Source organism: Lynx rufus, unplaced genomic scaffold (genome assembly GCF_022079265.1).
Source record: "Lynx rufus isolate CCGP_SWC_20201006 ecotype Redwood Valley unplaced genomic scaffold, mLynRuf1.p SCAF_1, whole genome shotgun sequence".
NCBI classification, from domain to species: domain Eukaryota; kingdom Metazoa; phylum Chordata; class Mammalia; order Carnivora; family Felidae; genus Lynx; species Lynx rufus.
Window position 1 is genome coordinate 3,891,709 of NW_025814823.1, and position 18,585 is coordinate 3,910,293.

Genomic DNA, 18,585 nt, shown 5'->3' on the forward strand with positions numbered 1-18,585 from the left:
GTTACTTTACGAAACCATTTACAAAACATCTGTGTAATGTTACGAAACCATTTACAAAACATAGTGTAATGTATGCAAGTAGGTCCTGAGGAATATTACTTTGAGGCCAAATAGTAATAACAGAAGTAAGGTCATATAATTTGTGCATCGACAATTTCAGTGATGCAGAAATTAAAGATAATACATATCAGTTGATAGGCTTTATGCCTGCCTTGTACTTATGTCCATTACAATAACCACACATCATTGTAATATGACTAAGTGGTTATATTAGAAAGTAATTGTTATACCCTTAAAGTTGTAGTTCCTTGTAAAAGAGTGCCCTCTGAGAATAATTTCAGCTCACTGGAAAAGTTAACAGTCTGTACATTAGTTCCTGTATATTAGTTGCAGTTTCTTGCTTCCATCTGCACAGATTCAGCAATAAGGTCAAAGTCTACTTGTGCTTTAGTATATAAACTAAATGTTTCATTTCCTTGATGCTGTTTATCTGACTTCTGTACAAAGTTGCATCTCTGGTTTTGTTTAGGGCCTGAAGGCGCCCTTTTTGAACATTCAGTGGAGACCCCACTCGTCAGAGCCGACCCATTTCAGGACCTGAGGTAAGAATTCTGTTCACATTTAAACTCTTTTATGGAAGGTACCTGGATATGTGCTGGAATAATATTTTAGCCGTTATTACCAGCATCTGCCTTATTCCGTTCACCGTCTTTATTCTCATCATGTTCCACTTACCAGCTAGTGGCAACTTACTAAAATCCAAGGACACTAAAAAGTGCTACAGATTCCCTATGCTTAATCCGCCCCCAACAGAAAACTTACCACCTTAACCACTTTTAAGTGTGCGGTTCGAAAGTATTAAGTACATTCGCACTCTTGTACCAACATCACCACCACCCATCTCCAGAATTCTTTTCATTTCGCAAAACTGATACTCTGTGGCGGGTAAACTCCTCCCTATTCTCACCCGCCACCAACCCTGGAAACCACCATCCCACTTTCTGTCTCCGTGAATTTTATGCCTCTAGGCACCTCATGCAAGCGGAATCATATAGTATTTGTACATTGTGCCTGGCCCTTTCACTTAGGATAACGTCCTCAACAATGTGTATCTTTACCTAATGTCAGAAGATATACAGTCACCCAGTTCCAGATGCAAAGGGATTCTTCTTTTTTTTAAATTTTTTTTTTTCAACGTTTATTTATTTTTGGGACAGAGAGAGACAGAGCATGAACGGGGGAGGGGCAGAGAGAGAGGGAGACACAGAATCGGAAACAGGCTCCAGGCTCCGAGCCATCAGCCCAGAGCCTGACGCGGGGCTCGAACTCACGGACCGCGAGATCGTGACCTGGCTGAAGTCGGACGCTTAACCGACAGCGCCACCCAGGCGCCCCACAAAGGGATTCTTCATACAGGGTCTCCGTGTGCCTATGTGTATTTCACTTTATCACTGCACTACGGATGACATTTATTCCAATATTATATTTGTATTTTATAAAAAATCAAAGCACTTTTTTTATTGAGTTATTTTTAAAGTTTATTTATTTTGAGAGAGAGAGAGAGAGAGTGTGCGCACACGAGCAGGGGAGGGGCAGAGAGAGGGAAAGACAAAATCCCAAGCAGGCTCCATGATGCCAGCGTAGAGCCCGATGCGGGGCTTGAACTCATGAACAGGAGATCATGACCTGAGCCGAGGTCAAGATTCAGATGTTTAACCTACTGAGCGCCCAGTTTAACCCAGGCACCCCCAAATACTATTTTTTAAAACAAATGTCTAAAGTCTAAGGCATCGCTCGAAATTATATTCAAATATATCTCTGAAATACACACGTGTAAATATCACAAATTTAAATTTTGATATTTGCTCAAATGATAGTCATAGAAGGGTGACAATTACTATTTAAGTAAAAAGGTAATTAATTTGTATTTAAACTAGATTTGCATTTCTTATAGCAAAATCATTTGAACTTGAAATAAAGGCAGAACAATTAACATCCTAATATATTATGTATCATAGAAGAAATAAAGTACAGTCCCGGCTTTACACCGAGAAGCCTTGTGACCTTGGCCAAACTAACCTTTGGAAACTATTTTTTCTCATTTATAAAATGCTGGTAGTAATACATATCTCAAAGGATTCTGGGAAAGATTTAATAAGCTGTTAGGTTAAGAGTATTTTGTAAACTGGAAGTTGAAGACACATAATCACTTTTATTATCAGTATTATACCAAGTGAATAATCACACTAAATGGAATAAAAGGAAATTAAGCATTTCTCTTATCTTTAATGTCTAATTAAATATTAGTCAAAAGCAAGTGAGAGTTTAATTTATCTTACCCACTTAGAGAACATTTGCAGCATGAAAATAAATTGTGACTCTAATTACGTTAGAGAACAATTTCATTAATTTTGATAAAGGGTCATAAGATCAATATTACAGAATTATTATAGTTAGGAAAGAAGAAATTTTACTTTTCTAGGATACAAAAGTGATGCAATATCTTTAAAACATAATCCCATTAAAACCATTTTGAAATTATAAAATCATACAAATTGTAGAGATACCAAACTCCTTTTTGAACTAAATGTCACTGTTTTAAAAGATACAGCGCTTGAAATTAAACGATTCATCCTATGTTGTCCATCAGGATATAAATCTGCCTGTCCTACAGCAGACCCTTGCTAAAAAAGAAATGGCAGACAAGTATCCTCTTGCTTTCTGAAACGTGACATACTGCGGGACGTCACATAACCCAGGCATTATAACCAAATTGACTGAGGAAATAACGAACTTGTAAGAATTCCTGGAGGAATGGGGTGAAGCTAGAAGGTATCAGCTAACATGTCCTGAATGTCACGCATCTGTGCTCCATGCTGTCTCAAAGTTTATCTCATTTAATCATCAACTCGACCCTAAAAATTATCAGCTTCATCCCCATTTTATAAAACAGAAAGACTGAGATCAAGACAGTAGCGTGTTCTAAGCAAAGATTAAAGAGCGTCCAAAAGATCATCCAAATTCAGCTCTGACCCCAAAGCCCACGTGCATTGACTATATTGTCTCCACCAGCTAAGTGGACCCCTGAGTGGTTTATCCTTTGATTTACAGCCAGACTCCACTAATCGATTATATGATAGTCGTATTTTCTTCTGTAAATCCTTACTATAAACCTTCTCCCACTTTTTCTTTCTGAGTCCAGTACCATTACTATTCTTGGCCCAAGTACAGTGAAAATGATTCTAGAATATCCTGAGAGGAAAGAATGTGGATTTTGTAGGGTTGCGATCATAATGCATTTGCAAATATATCTCTGAAATATACATGTGTAAATATCACAAATTTAAATTTTGCTATTTGCTCAAATGATAGTCAGAGAAGGGTGACAATTACTATTTAAGAAAAAAGATAATTAATTTGTATTTAAACTAGATTTGCATTTCTTATAGCAAAATCAGTCACAAGGACAGTATGAACTCTGACACGCTGCCTTCATTTTGACTTGCTGTTCATTCATATGTGATGTAATTCATTGTTTTTTTTTTAATTTTTTTTAATGTTTATTTATTTTTGAGACAGAGAGAGACAGAGCATGAACAGGGGAGGGGCAGAGAGAGAGAGGGAGACACAGAATCGGAAACAGGCTCCAGGCTCTGAGCTGTCAGCACAGAGCCCGACGCGGGGCTCGAACTCACGGGCCGTGAGATCGTGACCTGAGCTGAAGTCGGCCGCTTAACCGACTGAGCCAACCAGGCGCCCCCAAATATATGCTCTTTATTCTTCTCTCCATCTTTTTCTTTTTATATGCCATCAACTGTTCAATGTCATGCAACTTTTTATTTTCCTTTATATTCAGAAGCATAATTTTTTCAATAGTTTTTGGGTTTTACAGAGGCTTCTAATTGCCTTTCTTTTTTTCTTTCTCCCTTTTTTTATTTATTTATTTATTTTTAATTTTTTTTTTTCAACGTTTATTTATTTTTGGGACAGAGAGAGACAGAGCATGAACGGGGGAGGGGCAGAGAGAGAGGGAGACACAGAATCGGAAACAGGCTCCAGGCTCCGAGCCATCAGCCCAGAGCCCGACGCGGGGCTCGAACTCACGGACCGCGAGATCGTGACCTGGCTGAAGTCGGACGCTCAACCGACTGCGCCACCCAGGCGCCCCCTTTCTCCCTTTTTTTAAAAAATATTTTTAATGTTTATTTATTTTTGAGACAGAGAGAGACAGAGCATGAACGGGGGAGGGGTAGACAGAGAGGGAGACACAGAATCCGAAGCAGGCTCCAGGCTCTGAGCGGTCAGCCCAGAGCCCGACGCGGGGCTCAAACTCACAGACCACGAGATCGTGACCTGAGCCGAAGTCGGACGCTTAACCGACCGAGCCACCCAGGCGCCCCAGAATTCATTGTTTTTTCAAAAAATTGAGCAAAAATGTACCAGACGTGTTTTTGTGCCAGGGTAGATGCTGGTTCTGCACTAATAAAAGGCATGGATCCTGCTCTTCATGATTTTAAAGTCTGTTGGGAAGTGAAATGGGTTAGAACAATATAGTTCCTTGCTCCGATGAAAGTCCAAAATATAGTGAGGGCATAGGAGAAAAAGCTCAAAATCCTCCCGGGGTTATCTGAGATGACGTCACAGGGAAGGAAGCATTTGAACTGAAACTTAAGGAATCGGGAAACATTAACATCACAGGGTAAACTCTGCAACCCAACAGAGATGCGACGGCAATTGACTAAGTGACTGTTTGTAAGTTGCTGGAAACAATGCCTAGCACCTGGTCAGTAATACAGGTGTGTCTTCATTAGGTAAAGTAAAAGGAGAGGACGCGGAAACATTTGCTCCTGTTTCAAACACTTGTAAATACGAGTTTACTTCTAAATAAATAAATAAGTAGGAAGGAAGGCAAGGAAGGCAAGGAAGGGGAGAGGGAGGGAGGAAGGAAATAAATACTTACAAATCTATATTGTAGACTTACAAACATTGTTCAGCTAGAAAGCGAGACAAGCTCATCCTTAGGTCTCAGTAACAAAGAGGAAATTCATTGTCAGAGCTGAGCTAATGTACTGCTAGAGAATCAGGATCCCGTAGAGATGGGGGGCCGGGACCTTAATGTATTATGGGACGGGATGCCAAGCCACAGCCTAGTGTGTGTGAAATGCTCAGGCTGAGACGCCCTGTACACCCTGGTCTCCCAGAGAAGTTATTGTAGAAAATTTGCCTGGTCGTCTAAAGATGCTGCGACTTGGGCCCTGGGTTGGGTGACCCAAAAGAAATCAGAAACTACAGGCCTTTGCTTGGCCAAGACAGGAGGGCTATATCCACACTGCCTCATAAGATCTCAGAGCTGGAAAATTAATGTTAAAAACTGCACTGAAGTCCAACTACTTTGAAGAAAGTATCCCATTACCCATGACATAAAAACACCTATGGAAGACAGTCATTGCTGAAGATGCGTTTACTACAATAATAATAATAATGCAAAGACAGAGAATTAGCAGCCACTACAAGTTACCTCCTGAAACTCTAAGTAAGAGAGCAAAGTGAGAGATTTTTAAAAGATATGAATAAAAGGCTCAAAGAGAAAAAAATGTATTCTTTTAAAAAAATTTTTTTAATGTTTATTTTTAGTTTTGAGAGAACAGACGGGGGAGGTCAGAGAGAGAGGGAGACAGGATCTGAAGGGGGCTCTGTGCTGAGAGCGGAGAGCCCATCAGGGGAATTCACAAACCACAAGATCATGACCTGAGCCGGAGTCGGATGCCACACCGACTGAGCCACCCAGGTGCCCTCAAAGAGAACAAAATTTTGAATACAAGGTTAGGCAATGTCACAGTCGTATAAAAATGGCAGATTTGAAAAATAACAGAATAGAAATTCGAGAAGTGAGCGATCAGGTAATTAAATTCCGTGTCACTCAGCAGTTGGTTCCTCATCTCATTCTGCAATAAAAGAAATCAGGGTTCTTTGAAGAAATGGCTCATTCTAGGACAGGGTCAGCGAATGTCAGATGAATTTGCAGCATTTTGCAGTGCCAGTGAATAAGCTGTGCTCAAAAATCAAAACAGCGAGGGTACGTCAAGAAGACCCAGAAGCCAAACGAACGAGCTCCCAGTCGAAGGACTCCCAGTCACAGCTGGACGATTTAAGGAAAAAAAAAATCTTAGCATATTGAATTGTAACCCAAAGGAGGTCGATATCGAATCTCCGTGATTTTTACTTTCCATCAAATACACTGTAAAGTGATGAGTGTTATTTCAAAATGACGGTGTGTATAATATGCAGAAATGATATCTTTTGCAAATACTTAAACTTACGAAAAACACAACGTTAACTTAAAACCGTGTAACGGGTGCGTAGTTTTTCAGATATCTTTTAGGACGGAGAGCCCTGCTCTGAGTTGTCTATTCTACCAAGTTTTACAAAGCGTGGGTTTGGGATGTGAACATACGGAACTTTGCCAAACCTGGCCAGTGTGCCTCTCAAAGTGCCTGATCCGATTTCTTGCTCCGCGAGCAGTGTAAGGGTCTGTCTTTCCTCACCTTTTTACCTGTATTTTGCACTGTCAGACTTGATGATCTGTTTCATGTTATCTTGTGTTATTTTACTTTTCATTTCCCTAGGGACTAGTGTGGTTCGGCATCTTTCACATTTTTATTTTGTTATTTAAATACTCAGCCTTCTCTTCAGATCTTATAAATCGTTCCCTTTTTATTTAAGGCTGCTTCTCCTGGAACTGCCTTCCATCTCCTTTGCTTCTTTAATGACTCTTTAAAATGGATTTGTAGAGGGGCGCCTGGGTGTCTCAGTCGGTTAAGCGTCCAGCTTCGGCTCAGGTCATGATCTCATAGTTCATGGGTCTGAGCCCCGCGTCGGGCTTTGTGCTGACAGCTCAGAGCTGGAGCCTGCTTGGGATTCTGTGTCTCCCTCTCTCTCTCTCTCTCTCTCTGCCCCTCCCCTGCTCATGCTCCGTCTCTCTCTCTCTCTCTCTCTCTCTCTGTCACACACATGCACACATACCCTTGTAGCTTTCAATATTTCTCTGCCAGTTCTCGCTTATTTTTCCAAACTTGAGCATTAACTTATCTAGTTCAAGAAAAGCATATTCTTTTGTTAGGATTATCTTAAATTCATAAATTAACTCGGGGAAAACTGACATCTTTATGTCATTATTTACCCGAAAAACATGGGATGTCTTTCCATTTGTTGAAATCCATTTTTGCCCTTTCAGGAATACTTAGAAGTTTTCCTTATGTATGTTTTTCACATTTCTTGGAAGTTTACCGCTAAGCTCGGCACCCGGGTGGCTCAGTTGAGTGTCCAACTTCGGCTCGGGTCATGACCTCAGTTCGTGAGTTCAAGCCCCACATCTGGCTCTCTGCTGTCAGCTCAAAGCCAGCTTCAGACCCTCTGTCTCCCTCTCTCTGCCCCTCCCCTGCTCGCTCACTCTCTCTCTCCCTCTCTGTCTCTCAGAAATAAAGATTTTCTTTTAATAAGTTTACCCCAAAGCTCACCTTTGTCGCGATTATATCCCCTAACAAGTTACCACTGTGGATATGAAAGCTACTGATTGCCGTGTGATAATTTTGTATAAACAACCTTACCAAACTTTTTATTCTTTGAGTCAGTTTTATGTTGGCTCGTTAGGGTTTTCGGGTACGCTGTCCTATCATCTGCAGATAAATATACTATTGCGCCTTCTTTTCCAACTCTGTTTCTCTGATTGGTTTCTGATATCTCATCCCATGTCCCAGCACTGTTAGCGCCACGTGAGAAAGAAGTGGGCGTAGCATAACCCTTGCCTTTTCCCAGTCTGAATGCAGATGCCCCCGGTGTTCCCCCATGAAGACGATGTGAATACGTGTTTTATAAAGCAAATAAGTACCATTTTCTATTTTGTGTTGAATGGCCGTTAGACTTTGTCAAAGACTGTTTGGCCCTTGTGGAGATGGTCATGTTTATGTGTTCTTTAGATGTACTAATACAGTGCATCATGTTCATGGCTTTTTCATACCACACCAATCTTGCATTCATGGAATCAATTCTACTTGGTCACGGCACATTCTTTTCTTAAATTGGTGTTCAATTCCACCTGCCAATATTCTATCTAGAACCTTCACGTTCATATACCTTTGGTGATGTCAGTCTGTAACTTTCTTGTGTGCTATTTTCGTAAGGTTTGGGTAACTATGTTATCCATGCTTTTCAAGAATGGGGAAGATTTCCCTTATTTTCAGTGTTCTGGAATGATTTGTTGACAATTGGGATGCTCTGATCTCTGAAGGTTTTTGGTGGAATTCTCCCTGGAACCATATGGGCCTGATTAATTTTTTAAATATAATTCCTTAAGAGTGCAATTCTCCTTGAGGCGCCTGGGTGGCTCAGTCAGGTAAGCGTCTGACTTCAGCTCAGGTCATGTCACCGGTTGTGAGTTCGAGTCCCGTGTCGAGCTCTGTGCTGACAGCTCGGAGCCTGCAGCCTGCTTCGGATTCTGTGTCTCCCTCTCTCTCTGCCCCTTCCTCGCTCCTGCTCTGTCTGTCTGTCTGTCTCTCTCTCTCAAAAATAAATGAATATTAAAAACTAAAAAAAAAAAAAAAAGCTTCCAGCTTCAGCTCAGGTCATGATCTCACAGTTTGTGAGTTTGGGTTCGAACCCCACAGTTTGGGTTCGAGACCTGCGTCGGGCTCTGTGCTGACAGCTCAGATCCTGGAACCTGCTTTCGATTCTTTGTCTCCGTCTCTGTGCTCCTCCCTCACTCCTTCTCTGTCTCTCTCTGTCAGAGTAAATAAACATTAAAAAAATAGCGCAATCCTTCTTTTACTGATTTTTTTTTTAAATTTTTAACACGTATTTATTTTTTGAGAGACAGAGAGGGAGTGCGAGCGGGGTAGGGGCAGAGAGAGAGGGAGACACAGAATCTAAAGCAGGTTCCAGGCTCTGAGCTGTCAACACAGAGCCTGATGTGGAGTTCAAACTCATGAACCATGAGATAGTCACCTGAGCCAAAGTCGAATGCTTAACCGACTGAGCCACCCGGGCACCCCCAATTCTTCTTCTTGGAGAAACTTGTCTGTTTAAACCTTTACCTTTATAAGGGTCAATTTTGATCAACTGTTTTTGCCTAGATAATTATTAATGTATTCTTGGTTTTCACATATATTTGCATATGGTCTGAAAGTGTTATCTTGGGAATATTTTAATTCCTTCTCTTTCAGTGTTTTTTGAAACAACTCACTGATAAAAAATCAGTGTCTACAAATGCATGATTAACAAATGAAGCATTGAATTGATCTCACACAGCTTGCATAATCACATTCCTCATCCCAAGTATTTATTTTTCATTTATCACAGGTTACTATTCCAAGTCTACTTAAATAGTGAAAGTAATTTGTGCCTCATGGTGATTGGCAGTTTATGGTGTGGCTCGTTTTCCTTAATTCTAGAAATTCCAAGAAAAAAGAAAAAGTCATAAAATAGCAAAACAAAACATAGTACATTTCGTCAACTCAACAAGTGGAAACAGTTTAAAGAATTGAAAGTTTCATCCAATAACAGGAAAAAAAAAGAAAAAAAGGAGGGGGTCTGCCTGGCTGGCTCAGTCAGTGAAGCCTATGACTCTGCACCTTGGAGGTGGGGGTTCCAGCTCTACATTGGGTGTAGAGATTACTTAAAAATTAAAATCTTAAAAAAGAAAAAGAAGTTTCATCCAGGAACAGAATAGTGAAAATAAACCCTTAGGAACTTGAGTGTATTGGAAAACACTGTTTGGGCATTAGGAAGGGAACGAATTCTTTCACAACCACATTTGCTTTTCAGATTTAGGTCTTTGATCCAACCAGATTTGTTTTTCGTGTGGGGTATATCTTATGTTTCGGTTTCTCAAATTTCTGGATTTGAGATTTAACCCCCTACCTACAGTAAAGTTCCTAACTTTTAATAGGGGAATGAACCATTTATATTGATTGTTACCACTGACATACTTGACATATTTCTGTGGTATTATGTTTTATTTACTGTGCTTGTTCATTTCACTTTTTCTTCTTACTGACCTTTGGTTAGATCAAGAAGCTTTTCCTTATTTTCCCTCTGGTATTTTCCTCTACTGGTTCCGTTTTTATTCCTGTAATGATTACCCTTTATATTTTACATGCATGGAGATAAATTAATACTTTCTGATGAAGTTTAAGTGATTATCATTCTCTTCCCAAATTATAAAAAAAAAATTTAGGGGCGCCTGGGTGGCGCAGTCGGTTAAGCGTCCGACATCAGCCAGGTCACGATCTCGAGGGCCGTGAGTTCGAGCCCCGCGTCGGGCTCTGGGCTGATGGCTCGGAGCCTGGAGCCTGTTTCCGATTCTGTGTCTCCCTCTCTCTCTGCCCCTCCCCCGTTCATGCTCTGTCTCTCTCTGTCCCAAAAATAAATAAAAAACGTTGAAAAAAAATTAAAAAAAAAAATTTAAGTTATTCCCATCTTGTTTCCACTTTGCTTTTACTCATATCTCCGTTTTCTGTTTTCCAAGCAATACGTATTCAGCTTTACCCACACAGTGTGTTGATTATTCTAATGTCCACCATTAGATGGTGCTTGCAAAATACTCTTTTTGCAAAATGCTGCTTCTTGCAAAATACTCTTTTCCTCTGGTTTTAGTTCCTAGAAGCACTGTATAGATAGTAAACTTTTCCCTCTGGGCCTGAAATGTCTAGTCCCTTCATAGTGGAATGATAGTTAAGCTGGGATAGATTTTTAGGCTGATGGTAAATTTTCATCAGCATTCTCGAGATATTATTCATTACTTTTGGGTCTTTGGTGAGCAATTTCATTCTGAATATTTCTCATTAATCTCAAAGTTTTGCAGTTCTACCGCCAAGTGTCTGGGTGCCGGGTATGTCTTAATTCATACTTGGGTATTAGGTTGCCACTTCAATGTTAGGAACTCTTGTTATTTGTGAATTCTGGAAAGTGATTAACCGTGACCTCGTCATTTCTGTGTCTTCTCATTCTCCAGAGTACAGGCGTTCTTAACTTGTGGTCTGTGGATCCCCTCGGTATCCAAGAATAGAATTTAGCGGGCTAATGACTTTGAATGTGAAAAAGAAATCCTTCATTTTCACTGACCTCCAATTCACATTTTGCATTCCTTCAGCTATAAATGAGAGGCAACAAACCACAGTAGTATCAGCAGTTTCTCTGACTTTTTCGTCTGTAGAAGCCAGAGGTACCTCAGTATCACGTAAAGGTTATAGCTAGTATCACAGAAGACGTTACACGCTCTTCCCTGCTTTGAAATTACACTAGTTGTAAGACCTCCGACCAGATCTTATTTAATACATCACCAATCAAGCTCATAAATTGCTGTAGCACCCATTGAAAGATATTTTTACATTTGTATTTAAAAGTCATTAGTTCCCTTTGAAATTCTATGTGCTTTATTTTATGCATTGAAAAACATTAAACTTCTATTTCAGATTTTACATTTCTCGTTTTTCCACTGAATTACCAAAGCCACTTTACAACGTCCTGTTCTCTTGTCATACGGGGCACGCCTCCCATTCAGCCTGCCAGAAAACTTCAATTTTTTTATTTCATGAATTTCTACTTCCTTGGTTTTCATTTTTTTTTAAGTTTCACTTATTAATTTTTGTGTGTGTGAGCGAGAGAGAGGCAGAGGAAGTGACAGAGAATCCTAAGCAGGCTCCGTGCTGGGAGCGTGGAGCCTGACTGGGGGCTCGATCTCACACACCGTGAGATCATACACAAAACCAAAATCAAGAGCCGTTCGCCCAGCCAGCTAAGCCGCCCAGGCGCACCTGCTCACCTGGTTGGTTTGTTTTTTTTTTTTTCAACGTTTATTTATTTTTTGGGGGACAGAGAGAGACAGAGCATGAACGGGGGAGGGGCAGAGAGAGAGGGAGACACAGAATCGGAAACAGGCTCCAGGCTCCGAGCCATCAGCCCAGAGCCCGACAAGGGGCTTGAACTCACGGCCCTCGAGATCGGGACCTGGCTGAAGTCGGCCGCTTAACCGACTGCGCCACCCAGGCGCCCCTGCCTACCTGGTTTTTAAGTCTTTCTTTTTCTACTCTGGTCTTGTTCTGTGAGCATTGATTTATCTCTTTGGATGCCCTGAACTTAGTTACGTGTTAGTCCCTTTCTGACTGATCTGTTATCTCTAGTTCCTCACGTTGGGAGATTCGCCCATGTGGTTTGGCAATTCTGGGCGTTCATGCCCTTTGGCTCTTCATCTGGGAGAAGGGGTCGGGGAGACCCTTCCATTTGCCTTTCATGTCTGTTTCACTTTCACTTCCGCCCGGGCCCTGCAGGGGGCACTGTTCTGAAGCCAGGGTTTATAAGTATTTCTCAGGTTGGGCTCCTGCAAGGCCTGAATAGTGTGTGCGTTTGGGTTCTACACTAATGCATGATTGAAGACTCTCTGCTCACATCCCCGAACAAGCAGCCTGATTTAGGGTTGTTACCATGCTGCGTTTCACCTCCCATCTGTGTGCCCAGAGCCCGTTGCCAAACACCTCTGTCCCGCCCCCCCCACCCCCTTCCCGTAGTTGGCCACCACTCCTTCCTTGTAGAGATTTAAAATACCAGTCCACATGGCATTAGTCTGCCCAGTACCTCCAGGGCTCCAGCGTTTCAACTCCCACTCATCACTCTAGGAGTTTCTTGTGTTTCTGGCACAATGAAAATGCCCTTTGCTTGTTGTTTTTTATGCCCAGTATGTGTTTTAATGTATTTTGTTTTCCCGTTGTATTTTAGCCAGCATTTATGTGTAAGTGGGCACTGAGAGGAGAGCTCTGAGCTGCTTATCCGTCTTGAGCAGACTTAATAGATTTGTCTGTAAAACATAGCTGGAATCGGGTCGTTCCTCTGCTTACAGCCTTTCATCTGCTTGAATGTTAGACTCCTAAAGGCAGGAAGCTTGTCTGCCTTGTTTGCTACTGTTTTTCTACAAACCTAGAACAGCACATAATAGCGACTTCATAAATAAGGGTGAAATGAATTCAATGCATTTCCCCCACCACGTTTAGATTAAAGACGAACACAGTGAACAGGGCCTGGTGGTCGGCATGGTCTGCCAGGGGACACAATCTAGCCCTTGCATGACTTGGCCAGTGCTGCCTCAAGGCCAGCTTTTCTTGTCAGTTTGCGTTTATGCTCCCTGCTCCCTCATCCTCTGTGCAAAATTTGGGCTTAATGGGAGCCTGAAAGGGCTTGAAATCAAAACATTATCCATACATTTCAATAACTTTTCCCCTTTGTTTGAACGGTACTGACATGACATGAGCAAGAAATATTATAATCAGATGTGATTGACCAGTTACATGCCCTAAACTCAAAAATGAATACGGGCCAAAGTTTGGGAAGTTACTGAATTCTGTGTGTCTTTACTTAAAAAGGAACACAGCTTAAAACTCACCTGCTTTAACAATCACATTATCTTAATTAAATGTATTTTTATAACCCGAATTGTGTGTGAGCATGTTTGTGTATTTACACACACAGCTTATTTATTTAGTGTATTTCTGGAGCAGTGTTCAAAACTTTTTGTTCCTCGTGTAAGTCACGACTAAATATGTTTTTTGAATATTTATTTGAGAGAGTGGGGGAGGGGCAGAGAGAGAGGGAGAGAGAGAATCCCAAGCAGGCTCTGTGCTGTCAGTGCAAAGCCCAGCACGGGGCTCGATCCCACAAACTATGAGATTATGACCTGAGCTGAAATCAAGAGCCGGACACTCAACCGACAGCCACCCAGGCACCCCCGGCCATGAGTAAATATTTGTATGTTCATATTTGAAGAAAGGGCTCGATATCTAACGAAAGATATATAACAAAAGAGAAAAAAGTAAGTTCTTTTATATCTGACTGTTGGTCAGCGTGTTCATGGAAATGTGTACTTCAGAGCTGTCTAATCACAGCCTCTTTTGGTAAAATGTGTCTTAACTTGTGCTGAACTGATACGTTTCATCTTCAAGGTCAGAAGTGATGCAAAGGGGAAGAAACTTGCTATTCCAGAAACACCGTATTATAACCTGGCTAAGAACTAGTGATTGGTCCTGACTAATGGACCTGACTAGTGGAGTCATTTTGTGGTTTGATGACTGATCTTGAAGCACACTTGCCTTCACTAGGGTCTTCAAGATCACCAGTGGTTTGCCTGAAAGGGACCAGACCTCTGCAAGTTGCTTCCATGCTTTTCTCCCTTCCTTTCCTTCCCCACCCCCCCCCTTTCTTTCTATCAATCCAGGCAGGAAAAATGTAGATAATTAGCAGATGGCAAAGTGGCAAAATGGGCAGGCAATCCACAGACCAAATCATCTGGATGTATCTAAGTGTTACCCCATAACCTAAGCTTAACATAATTTGACCAATACATCCCATACATATCTCTTAAGTGTTTTCTTGTACTCAATGTAAATATAAATTTCAAAATGCGTAACATCAAATTTTTCCCATTGAGATGTACATAAAAAAAAACGAAACTTTGTTTTCTGTAACAAAGAGTGGTAGACAAAAAACTTGCCAATTGAAGGTAACAGTTCCTCCGAGTCAAAGGTCTATGGGGTAAATATTCAATCAGTTCAAATGCTAATTAACGATCTAGATACTTCTGTCCTCTGGAGCCACTCCCTTTGTCTCCCCTGCCCAAGCCTACCCTAATCTTACCCTGCCGCGGGTGGATCACAGACCTGTACCCTGTATCCTGTTCCACTTCTTACTGATCTTTAAACATTTCAGTCAAAGCAGCCTTCCAGACTTTGGGGTTGGGTTGCCTTAGGTTGGGTCAGGCGTTGCCTTGGGTTGAACCTTTCAAGCGATCATGGTGTGCCATCTGGTGGAAATTTAGTGTTTTTTCAGGCAGAGGCAAATGGTATTTCTCTGATCCATATATTCCCGGCTCTGTATCTATGTTTGACTTAGTCCCAAGGAGATTCTGATAGATATTACAAAAACAAAGCCAGCTGAGGCCAGTCTCCATCCTGCCAGTATATCAACTCTACCAGTTCATTTCTTTCCCAAAAGAAATCTTTGCATTTGTAACCCTCCTAAGCTTTAAAAAAAAAAAAAAAAAAAAAAAGCAAACAAAACCTCAAGGCTAAACATGCATTCTATTTTATGAACAGGTGGCAAATGAACATGTTATCCTTCCTTAAATCTGTCTTTTTCCCCCAAACAAGTTTGAGTTTTCACTAAAAAGAAAGCTTTACAGAGTTTTCACAAGTAGCATTTTCTTTTGGTGTGTAATATGCAGGGTGCTTAACCCTGCCATCTGAAACTACTACGTAGGGGTAGGGCTGTCTAATGTTTTATCCGTTTTTAGATTTCGTAGATTCTCACTGATGGGATCTCTCTGATTTCGTAGACTCTCACTGATGGGAAGTTAATTTCCTTACTGAAACTAACACATTATTTCTGGATTGGTCAATAAGGCATATACACTCTAGAGGGATTCAAGCACGACACAATGGTGCTTTATACTTTATTAGTTATATTTTCATGCGACGCCATTCAGTCAGTGAGGGATTCCTGGGGAATTATTTTTAATACTGTTTTTTTTTGTGTGTGTGTGTTTGTTTGTTTCTTTACCTCATTTCAGATTAGAGTCTCCCACACGGAGTCTAAGCATGGATGCCCCAAAGGGTGTTCATATTAAAGCTCATGCTGGGAAAATCGAGGCCCTATCTCAAATGGATATCGTTTTCCAAAGTAGTGATGGAATGGTGAGTTCAGTGCGCCAGCTCCTGTTGTGTATTTCCTGGTGATCCTCACATCCATTAAGGTATCGTTAAATTTATGGCCATCTGTAAACCGACTGAAAAGAAGGCAAGAGACGATCGTGCATTTCAAGAAGAGCCAAGAAAGGTTAGAGTTATTCTGTACTGGATCCAGACAGTATTCTTTGCCTGGTATCTGTGCTGTCCAGTCTCTTGTTATTTTCATCTGGGAAAGAACGCTGCAGATTTTCCGAGCCACTTCCTGTGGATGCGGCTTCTCTCAATATGGCGGTCACTGGGAGCTCCCCATAAATGACAGCCACCAGCGCGTATTGCCTAGAGCGCTACGCTTTCTCGCACCAAATTAAGTTTGCGTGCAAGTTAAATGTGAAAAATAAGAGCTTTAAAAGCCACAAGAAGGATGACATCTGGAACTTCAAGTCCAGGGATAAAACGTCACCGACACAAGCCAAAGTTCATAACAAAGCAGTAGAGCGCTTGGTACTACTCAATATTGATTGTCCTAGCACCAGGTCAGTTCACAGGTTACCTGTTTGAGTTTGGGGAAGTTAACAGGCCTCTCCGGACCTGGACCTGTCTTCTCATTTGTCAAGTAGGGAAAATAATACTTGCTTAACTAAGTCACAGACGATACCAATGTGATAATATGGGTGACAACATTTTTAAATTATGTTAATTTAATATTAACAGGAAGGGACAGTAGTAGCAAACGTAGACCATGAGAGGTGGCCCACGTGTGTGGACAGGACCTGTCCAACAACGGCAGCCTGCCAGGAGAATAGAACAGTCATCTGGTGAAGCCCCTTCACGTTGTAACTTAAAACGTTATGATGTCAGGAGCAGATAGATGCAAACATGAGAAGAATTCTGGCATCTCATTACCACATCATAATGTGACTACATACTTCAACTGTATGACCTTGACAAAATACATACCAATTTTAATTTTGAAATAATGTCACTTGTTTCCATCAATGAGGTCATGTTTATAATTGCATACAGCCTGACTCATAATTGAAGTTGTTGTCCCTTCTTACTGGGAGCTAGCTCCAAGTGAGGAGATGTCTGGCCTCCCACAAGATATATTCCCGTAAAGAGCAACGAAGATGAGCAAGGAACTGGTATGCAGACTACTAAGTGACTAGAGTTTGCTAGAAGAGCAGGAAAACAATAACTAGAAAAGAAACATCACCAAGTAACCATAAGAAAGGAGAGCAGACAGAACCCAAAGCACTGGACAAGAGCATGAGTAGGTTCCACATTTAAAAACAATACAGTACACATTTCCCTTCTTTTCCTCTGACCGTGTCCCAGACCACAAGGCAAAGCTTTGCTTCTAATACTGTTCCACCCACTACTTCACACAGGAGTGGCCAACTTCCCGAGGGTACAGACTGCACGCATCAGTTTATATATATATGATCGGAGTCCATGAGGGCACCCGGATGGCTCAGTCGGTTGAGCGTCCGACTCTTGGTTTCAGCTCAGGTCATGATCTCACGGTTATGAGTTCGAGCCCAGCACTGGGCCCTGCACTGCCAGTGCAGAGCCTGCTTGCGATTCTCTGTCTCCCTCCCTTTATGCCCCTCCCGCCCTCCCTCTCTCTCTCTCTCTCTCTCAAATTAAATAAACTTAAAATTTTTTAAAAGTTAAAAAAATAAGATTGGAGTTTGTAGATAAGAGTATGTAAATAAAGAAGAGTCCAGCCTTGTTTGCAGGGAAGAACATTCGGCCTGCCTGCGACACACCTTAATTCCTGCTAACAAGCGAGCACCCTGGCGTGGGTGAGATTTGGCTACTCGGTGAGAGGGTTCTTCTTTCTTCGTTCCCAGAATTTCAAACCTCAACTAATGACCATTTGTTTACATTTCAGTTTCAACTAGAATAGGAGCAAAAACCCCAATAGCTTTTACTCACTTTCAGTTGGCGTTAATCTGTGTGTCTGCTGTTCCTCCACACCTACGAGAAGGCAGCAGAGTTTCAAATATTTGAGAAACTAGGGAAATGGTTGGTGGCTAATCGGATGAATGTAATTGCCTCTTCTAGGAAAACAATCAACAGAAATCCCAACATTCACAGGTAAAAATTGTGAAGGGACGCCTGGTTGGCTCAGCGGGTTAAGCGTCCGACTTCGGCTCAGGTCATGATCTCACGGCTTGTGAGTTCGAGCCCCGCATCTGGCTCTGTGCTGAAAGCTCAGAGCCTGGAGCCTGCTTCAGATTCTCTCTCTCTCTCTCTCTCTCTCTCTCTGTCTCTCTCTCAAAAAAAAAATAAATAAATATTAGGGGCGCCTGGGTGGCTCAATTGGTTCAGCGTCTGACTTTGGTTCAGGTCATGATCTCCCAGTTTGTGGGTTCGAGCCCCACGTCAGGCTCCATGCTGACCGCTCAGAGCCTTGGAGCCTGCTTCGGATTCTGTGTCTCCCTCTCTTTCCGCCCCTCCCCTGCTCGTGCTTTGTCTCTCTCTCTCAAAAATAAACATTAAAAATTTTTTTAAAGAAAGAAACTCTGATCATATAATGATCATCTAAGACTTAAGTCCCGTGCCTCATTTCATTTTCTATGCGGAGAAAAAACTAATCTGTTTGGAGCATTTGGAGATACGAGTTTCATGCTGTCCCGCTCATCCCACTGGACCACTTCATCTCTTGTTTTCTCCCAAACAGCTCGTGCTTGACGCTGAAACCGTGTGTTTACCCAAGTTGGTTCAGGGGACTCAGGGCTCTGCCGGCAGCTCACAAGAACTCTATGAAATCTGTGTGTGTCCAGATGGGAAGCTTTACCTGTCTGTGGCTGGCGCGGGTACGACGTGCCACGAAAGCAGTCACGTCTGCCTCTAA

The 18,585-nt window shown here is 41.7% G+C and overlaps 1 protein-coding gene across 1 annotated transcript in view; it reads left to right on the top strand.

Annotated features, from left to right (window-relative positions):
* SGCG (sarcoglycan gamma) overlaps window positions 1-18,585 on the top strand; it is a 127,138-nt gene extending 108,553 nt beyond the window's left edge. The window contains exons 6-8 of the mRNA XM_047074162.1: window positions 530-602; window positions 15,608-15,731; window positions 18,412-18,585. Coding sequence (XP_046930118.1) covers window positions 530-602; window positions 15,608-15,731; window positions 18,412-18,585 — 371 coding nt within the window. The remainder of the gene's footprint in view (window positions 1-529; window positions 603-15,607; window positions 15,732-18,411) is intronic.